The 19,830-nt window shown below is 45.6% G+C and overlaps 1 protein-coding gene across 6 annotated transcripts; it reads right to left on the bottom strand.

Annotated features, from left to right (window-relative positions):
- Positions 1–1,631: 1,631 nt before the first annotated feature.
- TREX2 (three prime repair exonuclease 2) lies at positions 1,632–17,424 on the bottom strand. Of its 6 annotated transcripts, none has more exons than XR_014542881.1 (3): positions 8,094–8,330; positions 4,321–5,883; positions 1,632–4,166 (listed from the first exon to the last, which is right to left on the bottom strand). XR_014542881.1 is itself a non-coding variant. In XM_083592310.1 (3 exons), exon 3 carries the CDS (start codon positions 5,875–5,877, stop codon positions 5,206–5,208), a length of 672 nt encoding a protein of 223 aa, XP_083448436.1. In that variant the 5' UTR covers positions 5,878–5,879; positions 8,094–8,174; positions 17,284–17,300; the 3' UTR covers positions 1,632–5,205. The 6 variants fall into 6 exon arrangements, 4 of the variants coding, with proteins under 4 accessions (XP_083448436.1, XP_083448434.1, XP_083448435.1 ...); XR_014542882.1 differs by having other exon boundaries at positions 4,321–5,879; positions 8,094–8,209; XM_083592310.1 differs by adding an exon at positions 17,284–17,300 and having other exon boundaries at positions 1,632–5,879; positions 8,094–8,174.
- Positions 17,425–19,830: the final 2,406 nt, after the last annotated feature.

The raw sequence follows: 19,830 nt of genomic DNA on the forward strand, positions 1-19,830 counted from the left end.
TTTTGAGGAAACTGTGCCCAGGGTTTCTTAATGTTCCCTCACAGCAGCGCTTCTGAGCAACACCCATGTGTTTCAAATAGTCATGTGCAGGAAAATCCCATATTGTATCGCGCCCAATTGAAAGATGAAAAAAATATCCTTTCCTCTCCATTAAGCCCTGTTTGCTAAGGGCTGGGAGGAGACTTTGCTGTCAGGCACAAACAATAATGCCATCAGCTGTCCTCCCAGAAACGCTAGTCACTTTGAAACAGCATTACATTTAAAATGTGGAACTCTGAGGTCATTTTGTTCTTCTTGCTTAGGTGTTTGTGAAAAGTATTGCAGGGAACCCTGAACCCTTGAACTTACTGGGGGTTTTCAGTGATACAAACAGAAATGCCAACAAGCACCCGTAAATTATAGTTGACTATTCCTCCTTGTCTTCACTTGCACTAAACAAACCAGAAGGTGGCTGGAGGCCTCCTTGTTGCCATTCAGGGGGTCAGGGGCAAGACTGACATCCATTGGGGCAGGGCCAGCACCCTGCATAGACAAAATATGCATGCAGGGGTGCCTGGAACAGTTGTGCAAAAGACACTGTGATACTTTGGCTGATGTGCACGGTTCTTCAGCATTGGGGTACTTGTGCAGGGCTGGCCGAGGTATATTGCTGCCTGATGCAGAGCAACAAATGTCCCTCCAGACACATAGGAGCCAGGGCCAGTCAAGTTTATTTGGGGACTGGAGATGGAGAATCGCACACCTCACTTTGCCTAACAGTAGAGCTGGTGCTGTGGAAAGGCTTTCTGAAAGTACAAGGTGAAACGTCACTCTTCCAACCTGAGGTCACAAGATAAGAAACAGTAAAGTACAGATGTAAGAAAGAAGGATCCAGCACTTCTGCCAAGGAGTTAGGGGTGGTGCAAATGCTTCTCTTTTTTCCATTTGGTTTTCACAAGCTTCTGACATATGCTGGGCTGGGGCGATGATGAGGGATCACTGAGGAGGAGCATCACTGAGGGAGCTTTGTGATTGATTGGGGATTTGAACCCAGGACTCACCAGGCCTATTCCAACACTCTAACCCTGCTGTACACTGACTCTTTTGGTAATTTTGTCTTGGTATCACAAGTGTGAGAGTTTCATGTATTTAAACATGAAGCTTGTTGGGCAAAGGAAATCAGGCTGAAAATGTGACTGCATTATATGCCTTGCCTCTCTCCCCCCCACTCAAAAACCTCTCCCTCCCCCATTAAAATCCATTGAGTCAGAATGTGAGGTGCCAGACAGACACTCTTGCCTTTTTAATCTGGAAATTCAGAGCTGATAAAGCACCAACTGCCAGTGCACTAATTTAGGATGGAGAACAAATGGGCCTCTGGGTACATTTTTTGGGACTACATCTCCCATCATGCCTCCTTACTGGTTATGGTGGTTGGGGCTAATGGTTATCAAAGACTGCCCTAATGCACGAGAAGTAGGGAAATGCCATCTGTGACTGATAGATTTTGTAAGTACCTGCATTAAAAACAGTTTTTAAAAATCTGCTCAGTCACGCAGTACTTTAATCTACCTGATTAACTGACTAAATGTTGTACACCTTTGGCCTTGGCATTTGACACTGCAAAACATAAAGTAGAAGACTAACAGCAATTTAGCAATTTTAAAAAGAGCTTTTATTGGGCATTGCAACAGAATAAATGAGAGGCACACACAAGAAATCAGGCCACTAATGAAATATACAGGCAACAGGCTTACAGGATAAACAGGAAGTATATCCTAGGAGGAACCCACAATTATTTATGTAATTCACTGCCCATAAGATGTTGCAATGGTGAGCAGCACAAATGACTTCTTGAAAAGTCTTAGTTAATCCAGCAGCAGATCAGGCCAATCAAAGCATGATTCAATAGAGACAAATAGAAGGTTCTGCACTGAGGCAGGAAGATAACCACCTGCAAACACTCCTGAACAGCCAATACTGACAACCAGCAACTGAACATGGAAGGCACCTGGTGGTAATGAGGAGAGCATAGCAGCTAATAGACTGAGCTGTGAACTAAGAAGTCCGCAGTTCAAAACATACCTCAGCACAATCTATTGGTGTCAATGCAAAACTAAGTTCATTGAGTTCAACACTTACTCCCAGGTAAGTGAGTATAGGGTTGCAATCGCCAGTGGTAAGCTCCTTTCAGTCTGCCCCACCCATATTCTGCACTTCATTGTTAATATTTTTTTGATGCATTCATTCAGTTAAATTAATTGTATATAGCCAAAGCCTTCACACACAGAGGGCAAAAGCAAGGCATTCCTCTAAAATCACAAACATAAGTCTATAAAAGTCTACAGCATAGACGCTTAGAACACAAAATTTAAAATCACAATGCATTAATATAACAAGCAAAGCTTCTTAGCTGCCAGAGCAAATTTGGCTACAGATAAGTAATTTGTAGAGAGTTTAACTATCACTTCCGGGTGGTATCAATCTGAGAACCAATAAAAATAGGAGATAAAAATTCTCTGGGCACCGTATATAAGAGGCAAATCAACAAATGGTGCAAGACATCCTCGACCTGATTACATCCATAAATGCGTTTCCATGCCATCTGAGGTATTCCAAGGTATCTCCCCTCCAAGGATGCTGAGGGCATCTGCTGAAACCGAAGCTCAACAAAGGCCCTATGCAATTGTGGGGAAGGTAGTGAGGCCTTGAATGGTTGTCCTTAATTTGAGGGTCCCAAACAGAATAACAGGCAGCAATTGTGAATGCTCTGTGGCGTCATGGTCAAATATCCAATTTCTAAGTTCACTAAGGGATAAATATTTCCCCGCTTGGAGATTTCAAGCCCTAAGCTTGTCTTGACACTTTTGTACCCAACCTCCTGTCCTTAGCTGCTCCAACCAGCTGAGCTCGGTGAGAATATGGTCCTCAAAGTCTATGCCAGTAGCTAAGATACGCTAGATCAATTCTGGCCGCTATTGAGGGGAGACCCAACTCAGCTCTCGGATGAGCCAACAGAGTCCCAGGAGGAAGCCCCAATACCTGCCTCATAAATTTCTTTTGTAGGACTTCTCGTTCAGATTTGACATCAGTTCATCAAATTTCAGCCCCATAGAGCACTGGTGTGCATTGATAATAATAGAGAGCAACTTTACAGAGGACAGTGATTAACAATGTATTTGGGAAATTAACACTCTAAAATGCTAAGTATGATTACTGTCATGAGACATGAGTTCATTATGGCAATTCATATGTAACTTGGTATGTTCTGAATGTTTTAATTAATTGTAATACTTAAATAGCTGCTTTATACAATGATTAATGATGGGACACCTAAATTATACCCTACTTCCATATAACCTCAGGAAGAAAAAAAATCCTTGGCATCTGTTGTCTTTCTGTAGGTAAGAAGGGACAATGCAAAAACCTCACAATTGTTTATAATGTGTTGTAGAAAGATAGCCATACATGCACATTTCAAAAATAATTCTCCCTATCACCTTTTCACCAAATTTAGTGAATAGACTTTTTACTTCAGTAAATACAGTGGAACCTTGGGTTACATACCGTCCTCCTTACGAATGCTTCGGGTTATGAACTCCGCTAACCTGGAAGTAGATGCTCCCGGTTGTGCACTTTGCCCCAGGATGCGAGTGGAAGTCATGCTCTGGGGGCGCAGCAGCAGCGGGAGGCCCCATTAGTGAAAGCACACCTTGGGTTTTGAATGGTTACGAACGGACCTCCAGAACAAATTAAGTTTGTAAGCGGAGGTACCACTGTAGACATATGGGAGAAGGTTGTGCCTTATCCCCCTCCCCCCCCCCCAATAAAAATGAATTCCCTTACAAAAAAAGTTTGGATAAATTATTCTTGTTAATTTGTTTTATCACATTCATACCCTTTGTTTCCTTGGCAGTGCAATCTGAGGCATGTCTGCTCAGAAAACCCCATAGAACTGTGTGTATGGGACTACAGCCTCAGAGTTCAGAGCATCATACATGGGGCTTCCAAGCAGTAGCCCACCCAGGCACTGTCTATTGTTAGCAACGTGGCTGCATCCAAGTACCTTTAGACCAGGGACAGGAAACCCTGATGTTGCTGGACCACAAATTTCTAACATCCCTGTTGGCCATGCTGGATGGAAAGTATGGAGTCCAAAGGTTAGCCACCCGCGCAATAGAACATGTCTGGAGTGGGAAGAATGTGTCCTGGGGACTCCCTCTATCTGAAACAGGGAAGCATCATTGCTAAACCATACTACCAAATATCTATTTAGTACCTTTCATCCTTATAACACTCCTTTGCCATACGCTCCAACATTTCTCCAATGAAAACAGGGACATCCTAAGAAAAAGCAGGACGTTCTGGGATCAAATCAGAAACCAGGATGGCTTCTCTAAACCCCTAAGCTATTTCAAAGCAGTTACAAAAGTAATTTCAATAACCTACTAAAATGTAGCTAAAACTCTTTTTTAGGCAACACTGGTTTCACCTTTTAAAAACTGCGCCCGTCAGGCATGAGAGGTAGTGCCTTGCCCAAAGTTACCCACTGAGATTTATGGTGGAGATGTGACACTGAGCCCCACAACTCCAAGCCAAACACTCCACCTGCTGCATCTGCCTGGCCTTCCGAGGCTGGTCATCGCAGCGTGTTGCCAACAGGACTGGTACTTTTACTGGCTCCAAATGCAGTGGCCAAGCCCATGAGTGAAGGCTAGGAGGTGTTTATCCTAGCTGGGTTACAGACAGAATAAGCAATACTTATGGCTCCTTCAGACCCTAGGAACCCCTCAGAACAGCAGTGGATGGACTCCTATAGGGGCTGGGATGCAGGGCCTTCACTGGCTGTGATCTATGCCGTGGTTCTTTCCAAGCCCCTGTTATCTCTTACAAACAAACATTCTCAGAGACTGTATGGGATCCCAGTGCTCCTTTAACAGGCAGCTGACCTTGAAACCCCACCCAGAGCTGAAGTGATAGATAAGAAATTAGCCACTTTATCAACAGGTGTCCAATACAAGATTAGAAATGCTGCAGGCACACACCCCAAACCAAGGTCTGGGCACAAGAAGAGTCCTTGCCGTACACCACTAACTTCCCTCAGTGCAAAAGTCTTCCACATTTCCACTGCACACAGGAAGTAGCCCTGTACAGGAGGACACTTCAAGGTTTGATCTGTGTGGATGTGCACTTGTGGAGAAAGAGGTCATGCCATCTTTCTTGCTATCAGTTCCTGCTTCTGCTTAGGAGGTACATAGGCCGAATCTCCCCCCAGCTCTGTGCATTATGAGCTGCCCATGTCATTAGCTCAGGGGCTTTGGCAAGAAACACTAGCAGAAGAGTGACCACATCACCTTCAGCTGAGTGGGCCCTCATAGGCTCATGTCCATAGAAATGTCGGAAGAGTGCCCCAAGCTGGTAGCTCATGCCAGGAGATCTTTCCAGCTCCTTCAAGGCTGGCAGTGTGTCCAGGCAGCCGATGCTCGGGAGCAGGTCAGTGTCCACTCGCCACAGTTCCGCACGAAGCAGGGGGAAGTCAAAGCCAAGGCCATTGTGAGCCACCAAGCAGATTGGGCCCATTTGCCGCTGCAGAAACCCTTTTAGTATATCCACCACACCGCGGTTGAAATCTGTTTTGCAATTCTCCTCCAGGTTTCGGTTGCTCAGCCCAGTAATCCTCTCTGCTTCAAGGGTGAAGGGCTTTTGGGGATCAACGCAGAGAGTGAGCTTGTCTGTAATGCGGGGTAGCTGGGGGGTGCCCAGCAGCGGAGAGCACTGGAGTGAACGGCGGTGCACAGCAAAGAGGCAGAGCTCAGCCAAGCGAGGCTGGTCATGGGGCAAGCCGGTGGTTTCAAGATCGAGGAAGACAAATGTCTGGAAGTCCTGCAGAGCTGCCATGGCTGGCTGGCACAGAGGAAAAGAACATTAGAATCTTTATATACGCAAGCAGGGATTAAAACCGCAGCACTGGGCCATAAGGAAAAGCAATAACATGAGCGCAGTTCTCCCCTACATGTGGAGAGACAGAGCTTCAGCTCACACGAATGCCACAGCAGTCTCAGCTGCAGAAGAGAAAAGCTCATCTCTTCACCAGGGGTAACAGCTCCACCCAGGCTTGCATGCATAACACTTCCATGCACAATTCATCAGTCCCCCACACCAGCAGTGAACAGACTGATAAAGGAGAAATTACAGCCTAAATACAAAAGTACAACAGAATAAATCGTCAATAAAAATATAAAACAGCAACAACCCAGATACACCATGAATTGAGCACAAATTGCATTTGTACTCCCACCACAAAGCAACTCTCCACACCAGAGGTTTCTCCCTGGAAACAGCTGCAAATGCAGCAAAGTTCTTACAATTTCTCTCCAGGGCAAGACTAGCCCTCCTGGCTTCTCAACAGGCAGCAGTACACCTGGTGCAGGAACAGGAGCAGCAAAGAGGGGCCAGGGCAGCTGAAGTTGGCATTTGCCTCCCAGGCAGCAATTGGTTCAAGGTGCCATTTGAAGGAGCAAATCCTTGGTATGTTGACACTCTCTGTGGGCAGAGGTGGGGCATTCTGTCACTATGGATAAACTTTTAAATTCACCAAAAAAGATTGACAATGGGATGAGGAAGAATGCCCCTCTGCGTACTACCTCTGGCCACCCCAGTCACAAAATCAGACTGAGGCATGACCATAGCCAAGGTGAGGCAGGGGGACAGCTGCCCCCCTCCCTCTCAAGAGTTGTTGAGTTGTTTTGGGGAAATCATGGGTAAAAATATCCCCCCAAAAGGGGCAGGCTTTGGGGGGGCAGAACCTCAGTTAATTGAGTACTTTCAATGCTTTAAAATGATTTTTGTGTATCGCGGGGGGGCCCTGCCCCCCTGGCTATGGCCATTCCCAGAGCGATGGACAGGAGCCCTGGACCACAGACTTTTCTCTCTCTCTCTCTCAGCAATCTATAATTTCACATCAGATCCAATAGGGTCCAAATCCACTGCCCATAAAGGGTTTCTGGAGTCACAGCGAAAAGCTTTCTGAAAAGTGTTGTTCTCATCATCTGGCAATGGAAAAAATCTCCATTCAATCCTAGTTCAAAAGGCATGCAAGAATGAAACAGCAGGAAGCACAATGTGTGAATGTAGCATGGAAACATGTAGAATGCTCTTCTTGTCACACGCACACACAACGTCACAGAACTAGAGAGTTAACTCAAAAGGACAACCCAGTGATGAAGGGAGTGCAGCGTGTTCCAGAAGACAAGTGGCTGGTGCTTAAAAAAAAAATATAAGCAGAAGACGACAACAGGAGAGGATGAGCCTAGAGACACAACAAACTGCTAAAACTGCATTGTGGGGCAATATGTATTTTCCTCTCCTATTAGCAAAACTTACTGGGTCGTATCCAATGTTTGCTTTGAGAAGACCCATTGAAATTAATGGGCCAGCACTAATCATGTCCTTTAATGTCAATGGGTCTACTCAGAGTACAGTATGGCTTTATGTTGGATACACTATTCAATCTATTTATCTTTTGGTTTAAGCTGTTTCTAAGTGACCTTTCAAGACAGTAACATTTCCAAGGCAACATACATTGATAACAAGTATACAATTTCATGAATCTCAAAGTCTAAAACATACAATTAAGTTGGCTGACAGGGGTTTCAGGATCAACAGCCATGCGAGCCAAATGGAGCCCCCTGGTCTGGGGCAGTAGACCTTTGAATACTGTGCTAAGTAGCGGGACCAAGAACAAGGGAAGGTCCTCACTGTCAGGCTCTACTTTGGGAGCGTCGGCCGGCCGCCCCCGGAAAGCAGGAAGGCTCAACCTGACGGGCTTCGGTCTAGGAAAGCGATTTACATGCTATAACCCCGCATGCACACCGAGAAACTCGGGAGCAAGTGCAGGAAATCATCGGGACGCGCTTCCAGAGGGGGGAAAGCAAAACAAAACCGGGGGGCAAAGCGCACTCCTCCCAGGGTTTAAAAAACCGAAGAACAGAACCGTGCGATTTTCCTCTCAGCAGTTCATTTCCTCCACCCGCCCCTTGAGCACCGGAGGGCAGAAGAAGAAGAAGAAGAAAACGCCCGGGGTCCCCCCCCCCAGTTGGCCAAGTAAAACTCACCGGATGATCTAGCGCTCCCGGACTCCCCCAAGAAACGCAGCGAGGACTTTGGGCGGCGCGCGGCAGGCTTTTCAAGGCGGACTGCGGGGAAACCGAAAGCAACATGCTCGGGCAAGCCCGGCCAGCCCGGCAACCCGCCTCCGGACGTGACGGCGCGGCGGGGGGGGGGGGGGCAAAAGCGGCAGCTCCACCCGGCAGGGACCGGGAAAGCGCATCCATCAGTGAAGGTGCGAAGGGACGGGAGCTATTCGATTGGATGCAGATCTCTCTTTGCCCTCTAGAGGGCGCTGGCGTAAAAGAGCCGCTCATCTAGAGTCCCTAAAATGGGCAGATGAGTCACGGAATCCGGGATTGATTATCATTATCATCGTTACAGTTTTATTTATTTATGCCCCTTCTTTTCCCCGAGGGGTTTTTAAGTGGTTTACATTTAACAACAGCAGCAGCAGCAGCAGCCATGCGCTCAGACCTGGATCAGTAGAACCTTTTACCTTAGCGTTTGACAATTGACTTGAGAGATATATTTTTATTTTTATTTTTTATTTCTTTTCTTTTATTATTTCCAAAACCGAAAAAATAAAAATTAAAAACATCAAATTCAACATCCATATTCATTTTCTAATGTAAACCTATTACATAATTAAGTAAATTTAAATATACCTAATTACTCTAAACTTCTCTTTGCTGTATACAAATACAACACAGTTAGAAATTTTATATTAAAGCCTTTATATTATACCCTATACCCCCGTTCCCCTCCGCCCATGTGTGATCTCAATTTTTTTTTAACTTCTTCCGTCTTGTTGTGTTATTATAATTTAATTATTGTTCAGCTGATTCTTTTATTATTTCCTTGCTTACCCCTGCATGTTTCCTCCCCCTTCCAGTTCTTTGCAATCAGTATTCTGGCTGCTGCTGTTGCGTAAAGGAATACATTTTTCTTATCTCTGGGAATGTCATTTGATATTAGGCCTAACAAAAAAGCCTCTGGCTTTTTGGCAAACGAAATCTTGAATAATTTTTTCAGCTCCTCATATACCTCCTTCCAAAATTTCCTTACAATTTTACATCCCCACCATGTGTGATAAAAGGTTCCCTCTTACATCTCCAGCATAAGTTTGACTGCTTTTTGTAAATCTTAGCCAATTTTTCCGGAGTGAGGTACCAGTGGTAAAACATTTTCATCATGTTCTCTTTTATCATATAACAGGCTGTGAAATTGATATCCACCTTCCACAACCTTTCCTAATTTTCCAATTGGATTGTATGACCAAAATCCTTTGCCCACTTTATCATTACTTCTTTGGTTGTTTCATCCTTCAGTTCCCACTCTAACTGCAAATCGTACATTTTAGAGATGGTCTTCTTTTTAGGTTGTATTAATTCACTTTGTAATTTTGACAAAGGGTTCCACTTCCTCAGCTACACAGAGCTCAACTTTAGATCATTTTTTCTTCACTTTCTTTTACCTTCTTTTCAGTCCCTCTCCATGACTAAGGCTGCCCTCCAGGAACCTCTGGGAAACAGAAACAAAAAGCATCCCAGGAGAATAGAAACGAAAGTGAAGAACAGAAACAAAAGACGGCCGGGGGGGGGGGGCAAAAGCGGCAGCTCCACCCGGCAGGGACCTGGAAAGCGCATCCATCAGTTAAGGTGCGAAGGGACGGGAGCTCTTCGATTGGATGCAGATCTCTCTTTGCCCTCTAAAGGACGCTTGCGTAAAAGAGCCGCTCATCTAGAGTCCCTAAGATGGGCAGATGAGTCACGGAATCCGGGATTGATTATCATTATTATCATTATCTTTATTTACTTATGCATGCATGCATGCCCCTTCTTTTCCCCAGAGGGGTTTTTAAGCAAAATTTTTCAAAGTGGTTTACATTTAACAGCAGCAGCAGCCATGCACTCAGACCTGCAACAGTAGGACCTTTTACCTTGGGGTTTGACAATTGACTTGAGATATATATTTTTAGGAGGCACCCTAGTTTTGAGACTTAATGTTGTTTTAAATTGTTGCTAATGTTGTGTTTAACATTGTTGTAACCTGCCCTGGGACCTCAGGGTGAATGGCAGGTAAGAAGAAGAAGAAGAAGAAGAAGAAGAAGAAGAAGAAGAAGAAGAAGAAGAAGAAGAAGAAGAAGAAACTAAAATAAATGAAGTTACCAGATGAATAGGAAAAATCTTGTTGTTGTTGTTTAGTCATAGAATCATAGAATCATAGAGCTGGAAGAGACCACAAGGGCCATCGAGTCCAACCCCCTGCCAAGCAGGAAACACCATCAGAGCACTCCTGACATATGGTTGTCAAGCCTCTGCTTAAAGACCTCCAAAGAAGGAGACTCCACCACACTCCTTGGCAGCAAATTCCACTGTCAAACAGCTCTTACTGTCAGGAAGTTCTTCCTAATGTTTAGGTGGAATCTTCTTTCTTGTAGTTTGGATCCATTGCTCCGTGTCCGCTTCTCTGGAGCAGCAGAAAACAACCTTTCTCCCTCCTCTATGTGACATCCTTTTATATATTTGAACATGGCTATCATATCACCCCTTAACCTCCTCTTCTCCAGGCTAAACATGCCCAGCTCCCTTAGCCGTTCCTCATAAGGCATCGTTTCCAGGCCTTGGACCATTTTGGTTGCCCTCCTCTGGACACGTTCCAGTTTGTCAGTGTCCTTCTTGAACTGTGGTGCCCAGAACTGGACACAGTACTCCAGGTGAGGTCTGACCAGAGCAGAATACAGTGGCACTATTACTTCCCTTGATCTAGATGCTATACTCCTATTGATGCAGCCCAGAATTGCATTGGCTTTTTTAGCTGCCGCGTCACACTGTTGGCTCATGTCAAGTTTGTGGTCAACCAAGACTCCTAGATCCTTTTCACATGTAGTGCTCTCAAGCCAGGTGTCACCCATCTTGTATTTGTGCCTCTCATTTTTTTTGCCCAAGTGCAATACTTTACATTTCTCCCTGTTAAAATTCATCTTGTTTGTTTTGGCCCAGTTCTCTAATCTGTCAAGGTCGTTTTGAAGTGTGATCCTGTCCTCTGGGGTGTTAGCCACCCCTCCCAGTTTGGTGTCATCTGCAAATTTGATCAGGATGCCCTTGAGTCCATCATCCAAGTCGTTGATAAAGATGTTGAATAAGACCGGGCCCAAGACAGAACCCTGTGGCACCCCACTAGTCACTCTTCTATTTATCCCTATTTATCTACTTGCACCCGGTCCCTATTTATCTACTTATGCACCCGGTCCCTATTTATCTACTTGCACCCGCGGGTGCTTTCGAACTGCTAGGTTGGCAGGCGCTGGGATCAAACGACGGGAGCGCACCCCGCCGCGGGGATTCGAACCGCCGACCATGCGATCGGCATGTCCTAGGCACTGAGGTTTTACCCACAGCGCCACCCGCGTCCTCAGCATTAGTCTGGCTTAAATTCCTTTTTGCTGTCTTATTGCTCTGTTTTGTTTCTTTCTTTCTTTGTTTGTTTCATTAATTAATTACATTTATATGGTATGTTGACATTTATATGGTATGTTGTTTGTGGTCAACCAAGACTCCTAGATCCTTTTCGTGTCCGACTCTTCGTGATCCCCTGGACCAGAGCACGCCAGGCACTCCTGTCTTCCACTACCTCCTGCAGTTTGGTCAAACTCATGCTGGTAGCTTCGAGAACACCGTCCAACCATCTCATCCTCTGTCATCCCCTTCTCCTTGTGCCCTCCATCTTTCCCAGCATCAAGGTCTTTTCCAGGGAGTCTTCTCTTCTCATGAGGTGGCCAAAGTATTGGAGTCTCAGCTTCACGATATGTCCTTCCAGTGAGCACTCAGGGCTGATTTCCTTCAGAATTGATAGGTTTGATCTTCTTGCAGTCCATGGGACTCTCAAGAGTCTCCCCCAGCACCATAATTCAGAAGCATCCATTCTTCGGCGATCAGCCTTCTTTATGGTCCAGCTCTCACTTCCATACATCACTACTGGGAATACCATGGCTTTAACTATACGGACCTTTGTTGGCAAGGTGATGTCTCTGCTTTTTAAGGTGCTGTCTAGGTTTGTCATTGCTTTCCTCCCAAGAAGCAGACGTCTCTTAATTTCATGGCTGCTGTCACCATCTGCAGTGATCATGGAGCCCAAGAAAGTAAAATCTCTCACTGCCTCCATTTCTTCCCCTTCTATTTGCCAGGAGGTGATGGGACCAGTGGCCATGATTGTCGTTTTTTTGATGTTGAGCTTCAAACCATATTTTGCGCTCTCCTCTTTCACCCTCATTAAAATGTTCTTTAATTCCTCCTCACTTTCTGCCATCAATGTTGTGTCATCTGCATATCTGAGGTTGTTGATATTTATTCCGGCAGTCTTAATTCCGACTAGGGATTCATCCAGCCCAGCCTTTCACATGATGAATTCTGCATATACCATATTTTTTGCACCATAACACTCACTTTTTTCCTCCTAGAAAGTAAGGGGAAATGTCTGTGCGTGTTATGGAGTGAATGCCTGCGGGTGGCGGGGGGGGATCTGCTGCAGTCGTGAGCAGAGGATCCATGGTTCCCCTTCCTTCCCTCCTCCGTGGTTACAAAGCATGGATCCACATGGATCCTCAGGATTTTTGCATTGGAGTACTCCAAACTCACTGTCAGATCACATGCCTGTGGCCACAGCATGAACCACAAAAATCATATATCCACTATTTCATTTAGAATATTTTTTTTCTTGTTTTCCTCCTCTAAAAACTACATGCGTGTTATGGTCTGGTGCATGTTATAGAGCAAAAAATACGGTAAGTTAATAAGCAGAGAGACAATACACAGCCTTGTTGTACTCCTTTCCCAATTTTGAACCAACCAGTTGAGGATCCCCTTCATGGATCACTGCCTTGCCGTGGCAAAGGGGCTTGAATAACTCAGAGAAGCTATGAACTATGCCAAGCAGGGCACCCAAGATGGACAGGTCATAGTGGAGAGTTTTGACCAAACGTGATCCACCTGGAGCAGGAACTGGCAAGCCACTCCAGTATCCCTGCCAAGAAAACTCCATGGACAAAGACAACAGGAAAAATCTTACCTGGTACCTAAATCTTGTGCACCAGATGTGTAGCCCTGGGGGTAACATCCCATTTTTTTGGAGCAACCAACATTCCCCCAGGTGTGGCCCATTAACACTAAAAGTGCCAGGGAGTATGGTCAGTGGTGAGGGATGATGAGGAATTGGAGTCCAACAACTGTCCCCCACAGGTCCCCCACCTCTGCTCTGAGTCACAGAAGCCACTTCTCTTCATAGCCAAGAGACTGCCTTCTTCTCTGTGCCCCTCTAAATGAGCAACCCTTGACAAGGCCTCCAGCGCCCAAGGTTTGTATGAGAAAAACACACGTCCTCAGTATTTGATCCACCACAGTTATTAAAACGAAAGCCTCTCGGTCTTAAGCTGAGCGTTTCCCACAAGCATTGTAAAACCGTTTTGTCAGGACCGAGCCTGGTCTGGAATCAGTGGAGGAGGAGGAGGAATCTGCGTCCAAAGACCAGGGGACCCCAATACCCACTAGGGATGCTTCCCCCAAGGTCAGGGGAGATGGCAGACAAACAACCTCAAACATCAAGCAAAGTGCTGGGTCCGGATGTCAGATGATGCCACACTCCTCACTGGGCAGGAACTCAAGTTGCGAGTCCCCTTGGCTTTTCCCAGCATGAGCAACAGCCACAAGCAGGCATGGGGATGGCGCTCTGCAGTAGAAGTATACAAATCACAACCCAGGCCCTTCCTCTGGCTTTCCAGTGGAACAAGGACTGGGTAAGTTCTGGCTGGCTGAGTTCCCAGGGTCAATTCAGTAAGTGGTATTCTATTTGGATGTGTTGCCCACCATTTTCCTCCTTGAAAAAATACATCAAGCCTCATAGTAATTTTTAATATATGGTATGGCCCAGCCACCAGTACCACTGTCCTTATATCAAAAATATTTGGCTGTCCTAGGGCTTTTATTTTGAAAATACCCTATCCTCTCTTTTTTGCCATCACTGGAGTATATAAAGTAGAGCCTCCATTGGCAATGTGTAAAACAGAGAAGTAAATTTTGGAACAGCCATCATTTTAATTGTTGAAATTCTGCTAGATAAATATAATTTCACCCACCCATCTTTTAAGATTGCTCATCATCCCCCCCCCAAAAAAACCCCAGCAACAACACACACAATATTCTGTAATTCATTATTAGAGACTTTTTAGGATTTCTGGTGATCTAAGGCTCTTATTAGTCAGAGGAATGTCTAAAGATTTTTATAGTTCTAATTGTTCCTGGGGAGGGGTATGTTAAAGCACCCTAGATCTGATTTATTAAAATTTACATGGAACTCTGCTTGTACCTCAAATTCTACTGTCTCCCTTTTAAAATTCAGGCTTCAGGCTCTTTTCCTGCCAGACTACTTCAAGCCTTATGAGGAATGGTTGAGGGAGTTGGGTATGTTTAGCCTGGGCAAGAGGAAACTGAGAGGCGATATGATAGCCATCTTCCAATATCTAAAGGGCTGTCACATGGAGTTGGATGGCCGTCTGTCATGGATGCTTTAGCTGAAATTTCTGCATTGCAGGTGGTTGAACTAGATGGTGCTTGGAGGTCTTTTCCAACTCTACAATTCTATGATTATATGAAATGCCGCATTTGCTTCTACACTACACACAAGAGCCTTCCCTTTCCTCTTTTTTGAGTCATTAAACTTGGATAAAACTCAGAGACTCTTCGCATCAGCAATAATATAGGAATCAATTCCAATAAAGAACTGTGGGTGTCCTAAACGTAATTATTTTTGTGTGGATGCCTGTGCACACGCACATCCAGCTAGTCAACAAGAGGTTTAGAGTGATCTCTGAGACCAGTGGCTGCCAGACAGCGTTTTCTGGAGAGGAGCCTTCCAGAGTCATCAGGCAGCTCCGCTGAATGCTGCTGCTAACATTTGAAGATTTGGAAACCCAAGAAATACAAAGGTAATGTGTGAACAAACGAATGGTGGTGCCTTTTCATGATCAGAAACGGCCAAAGGGTTCCACTTCCTCAGCTACAAGGAGCTCAGCTTTAGATCCTCTTTTCTTCACTTTCCTTTACCTTCTTTTCAGTCCCTCTCCATGACTAAGGCTGCCCTCCAGCAACTTCTGGGAAACAGAAACAAAAAGTATCCCAGAAGAATAGAAACGAAAGTGTTGACAAGGTTCTCAGAAAATGGGTTGCAAAAATCCTTTCCTTGGGAAACAGAAATGTATACAGTATAAGTAACTGTATAGTAGCAGAGCAAGACCCACAGCTCCAACATAATTTAACATTTAGAGTACAGAAGTCCTTCGATATAGCAAAATTTCACATAATGGTGCAGACAATGAAGTCTGTATTCAAAGCATAAATAATAAAATCCCACCATGTAGAATTAAGCCCTTGGAGAGCTGCAACTTATGTGTCGTTTTTTCCTGCAATAGTCCACATATTTTGGTACTGTTGCGATATTTGCAAATTCTGTAACGTTTTCCCTTTCTATGCAGCAGTGATAAGCCTGCAGCCAGCATCCAAGTCAAAAGTTATTTTGACCAAAAGTTTGACATGCGCCTGTCCATAGGTTTAATGAAGAGAGCGGTGGAGATATGCAGACAGAACATTTTAGTATATTAGATATTTACCTATATATGGTTGTCCAATCTATAATAAATAAATGGTGTTCCCAAATTGTGACCCTTGGGACACTTCCTTCATAAATGGGAAAAGACCCCTCTGTCCCCAGTGGCGTAGCACAGTCAGGTGGTACCCAGTGCATAAAATTTATTGTCACCCCCAAATTGAAATTATTAAAAGAAGGAAATATAAGATACTTAGAGTTGCAAGTGTTATTTTCTGATTTATTTACTTAACATTGTGAGCATAAGCACTTAAAACCTGTTTTTCATGATGAGAATTTATTATGAATTAATTTTTTTACTTAATTTCACTCATTTCCAGCCCACTATTGATGTGGACTGCAGGAAGCTGAGGTGCTGTGTGAGTACAACTGCAAAAAACAAGCACCAGTGCAGATATGCACCCACTCTTAAAGAGCTTAATTAGAACACAAGAAGAGCCAGTGGTGGAGGAAGGGGGAGCGGGGTGTGTGGGTCACCCCGGGTGTCATCACTGAGGGGGGTGACAAAATGACAAAAATATGAGGGTTTTTGTTAAAAAAAATTGGGCTCACGAAACACCTGCACCCATCTACTCCCCTTCGTACTCCTCTGCCTTCAGATGTCTTCTAAAAATCAGAGAGTTGTTTATTTCCTTGACATCTGATGGGAGGGCATTCCACAGGGCAGTTGCCACCACCGAGAAGGCCCTCTACCTGGTTCCCTGTAACCTTGCTTCTCGCAGGGAGGGAACTGCCAAAAGGCCCTTGGAGCTGGATCTCAGTGTCCGGGCTGAACAATGGGGGTGGAGATGCTCCTTCAGGTATACTGGTCCATTCACAGGGCAGTGCTGAATTAAACCCTGTGGAGACCCCTTGGCAGTCAAAATCTGGGCGGGGGGCAGGCCTCATGCGCACACTGGAATAACATTGAACTAAGAAAGCTTGATTATCGTTTTCTTTCAAGATCAAAATATTATTTTGATTCATTGTCGCGGGACCCCTAAAAAGTGTGGGGCCCATAGGCCAGTGCCTACTCTGCCTATTTGGTAATCCAGCCCAGCCCCTTTGGCTGCAGGAGAGAGAAGAAACGAAAGTTGAGGGACGCCTCCTGATGTGCTGCAGCTGTTCCTCACAATGAAATGGAAGGCTCAATGTTTGTCAGGCACTTTCGGATGCTCAGGAGCCCTGTGTGGTTACAACAACCCTGTAAAGTAGGCCAGTGCAATGTGCTCCCCAAATTGCAGCTGAATCCCTTGCAGATTGGCATCCAACCTCTGCTTAAAAGCCTCCAAGGAAGGAGAGTCCACCACCATCCCAGAGAGTCTTACCATCAGAAAGTTCTTCCTAATGTTTAGTCTGAATCTCCTCTCCTCCCCTCCCCTCTGGAGCAGCAGAAAACAAGCTTGCTCCCTCTTGCAGCCCACAGATATTGGAAGATGGCTCTCCTCTCTCCTCTCAGTCTCCTCTTCTCCAGGCTAAACATACCCAACTGCCTCAACCATTCCTCATCAGGCTTGGTTTCCAGACCCTTCATCATCCTGGTCACCCTCCCCTACTCACCTTCCAGCTGTTCAATATCTTTCTTCAAGTAGCCTGCACTGACTGGCAGCAGCTCTCCAGAGTTTCGGATGGGGGGGGGGACATTCCCAGCCCACCCTGGAGATGCTGCCCACAACAGAAGACCTGCAGAAGGACGCAAAACAGAAGTTCTGACAGAGGAGCATCACCTCTCAGGAGGGGCCAGGTCCAAGGGGGGGGGGTGCCACAGTGACAAGGACCTGCCCTCCTTTGTGACATCTCTTGCTTCTCCCTTAAAAGCCACCAACTTGCAGATGACCACTGTGGGTTAGTAGTGAGGTGAATTGAGTAGTAGAGAGAGGAGTTGGTGGTGGTTGGAGACAATAAGGAGAGGTGTTCATTTAATTGTTATTTTGATTTCTTCTCACCCCTCCCTGGGGGTCTCTCTGGCTCCAAGGAAGACTCCACCCCCTTCCTCATGTTCTGCTCCTCTTCTGGGACACCTTGATGCTTGGAGGACCCTCCTAGGGGTCTCCTCCCTCTCTAGGAAGGGCAGGGCTGTCCTAAGAAGACGAGGCAGAGGAGCCCTTTAACGGCTGGCAATGCTTCTCTTTCCTTTGGGCTGGAGCTCTTGAACCCAGAGCACTTGGGGCCTCCTTTCTCTGCCAGCCCTTTGTGCTCTGGGCTGCCTCTTTCCAGCTCTGGTGATGCCCTTTCAGGTCACTGAACTGCAGAGAGATGGAAGGAATTGGGCCATATGGCCCTCCTCACACAAAAACATCTCCCAAGAATTGGGGCTGCTGGCTTCTGAGTCGCTCTCTTGTCTTGTCTCTTCTAGGTTCAGGTGCTTAAGACGCAGCAACAGGGTGGCCCCCCCTGCAAGGCCCAGAGCAGTCCATGGCGTCAGGTGAGCAAGTGGTCTCCTTTTTGGGACAGAGGAGGGCGGGAATGGGCTGGGGGGGCAGCTAGTCCAAAGATGTACAGAGCCAGATGGCTGGATCGACCCACAGTCCATCTGGGCCAGCATCTGGAAACCCAACCCCCCTAGCGACCGATGTGGGGCCCGATGGAGGAAGCAGGGTGCTGGGCTGCGGGGCAAGGCAGGGGAGGGGGCAGCTGTCAGTGGGAGGGGCACCTTCCCTGGGGAGCCATGTTCTGGGGCAGAAGGCCAGGATTGGCCCCTAAGGCCTGGGGTGTCCCTCCCCTGTAGTAGGACTTGGAACACAGGAGAAAACTCTTAGAATAGCCTTGCCAGTGGCTCTGGGACGAACTCACCTGTCCCCATGTTCTTCTCTTTGCGGATGTGCTGGGGTTCCACATCCCTTCCCTAGAGGTGAGTATAGGATAAAACGAGAGCAGGGAGTGGATCCCTCAGACCTGCCCCCCGCTGCACTCTGCACTCTCAGATGTGGAGGAGCCCCCCCCCCTCCCGAGGAACTGACAGCCTGACTTTTGCATTTCACCTGCTGGAGGAAGATCAGCTATACCTCCAGAACTGCCAGGCAGCTTGGCTCAGGGGGCTCCGAACCCTGATGAGCTCCAAGCATTTTTTGCTGCTGCATCACTCTCAGGTTGACTCATGTTCAGCTTGTGGTCCACTAAGACCCCTAGATCCTTTCCCCATGTACTACTAGAAAACCAGGTATCCCTCATCTTATATTGGTGCAGAACCTTAGATTAGTCCCTATTGAATTTCTTTTTGCTTTTGGTCATTTATGATTAAGTTATTACAAAAAAAATGGAATTAGGAGTCATATTCATAAAAGGAATTAAGGCAATTTATACAGATCAAACTGCAAACTAATGCCATTACAGGAAAAATGTAAGATTCAGAAGGGGACAAGGCAAGGATACCCCTGTCACCACTTCTTCTTCTTCTTCTTCTTCTTCTTCTTCTTCTTCTTCTTCTTCTTCTTCTTCTTCTTCTTCTTTAAAAAAAATATTTTTATTAACCAATTTCCACATAACAATTTATCAATCCTCTTAATCAGTTACATTTTTAACCCCCTTTCCCCTTCCTCTCCCCCCCCCACCAAGGACTTCCCTCAGCTCCCCTCCCTGATTTCTTTACATATATTGTTTTCTGCATGTTGTAAAATTGTACATATCCTTACTTTATCTATCACATGTTCAGCTAATAAATTTGTGAATGTTTATTAAAAACTTGCCAAAGAGTCCAATTCATTTTGTTGTCTTTTTATATAGTTTGTAAAAAGTTCCCATTCTTCCTTGAAGTCACAGTTGTCCTTTTCACGCAGTTTATATGTCAATTTGGCCAATTCCGCATAGCTCATCAATTTTTCTTGCCACAGTTCTTTTGATGGTATTTCCTCATTCTTCCATCGTTGTGCTAACAAGACTCTTGCTGCTGTTGTAACATACATAAATACCATATTTTTTGCTCTATAAGACTCACTTTTTCCCTCCTAAAAAGCAAGGGGAAATGTGTGTGCGTCTTATGGAGTGAATGCAGGCTGCACAGCTATCCCAGAAGCCAGAACAGCAAGAGGGATTGCTGCTTTCACTGCGCAGTGATCCTTCTTGCTGTTCTGGCTTCTGAGATTCAGAATATTTTTTTTCTTGTTTTCC

This window comes from Podarcis filfolensis (assembly GCF_964270895.1).
Source record: "Podarcis filfolensis genome assembly, chromosome: 17".
Lineage (NCBI taxonomy): Eukaryota > Metazoa > Chordata > Lepidosauria > Squamata > Lacertidae > Podarcis > Podarcis filfolensis.

Excerpts from the sequence above, each read along its gene's own strand:
- TREX2 (XM_083592308.1), bottom strand. The coding sequence starts at position 5,877 with ATGGCAGCTCTGCAGGACTTCCAGACATTTGTCTTCCTCGATCTTGAA.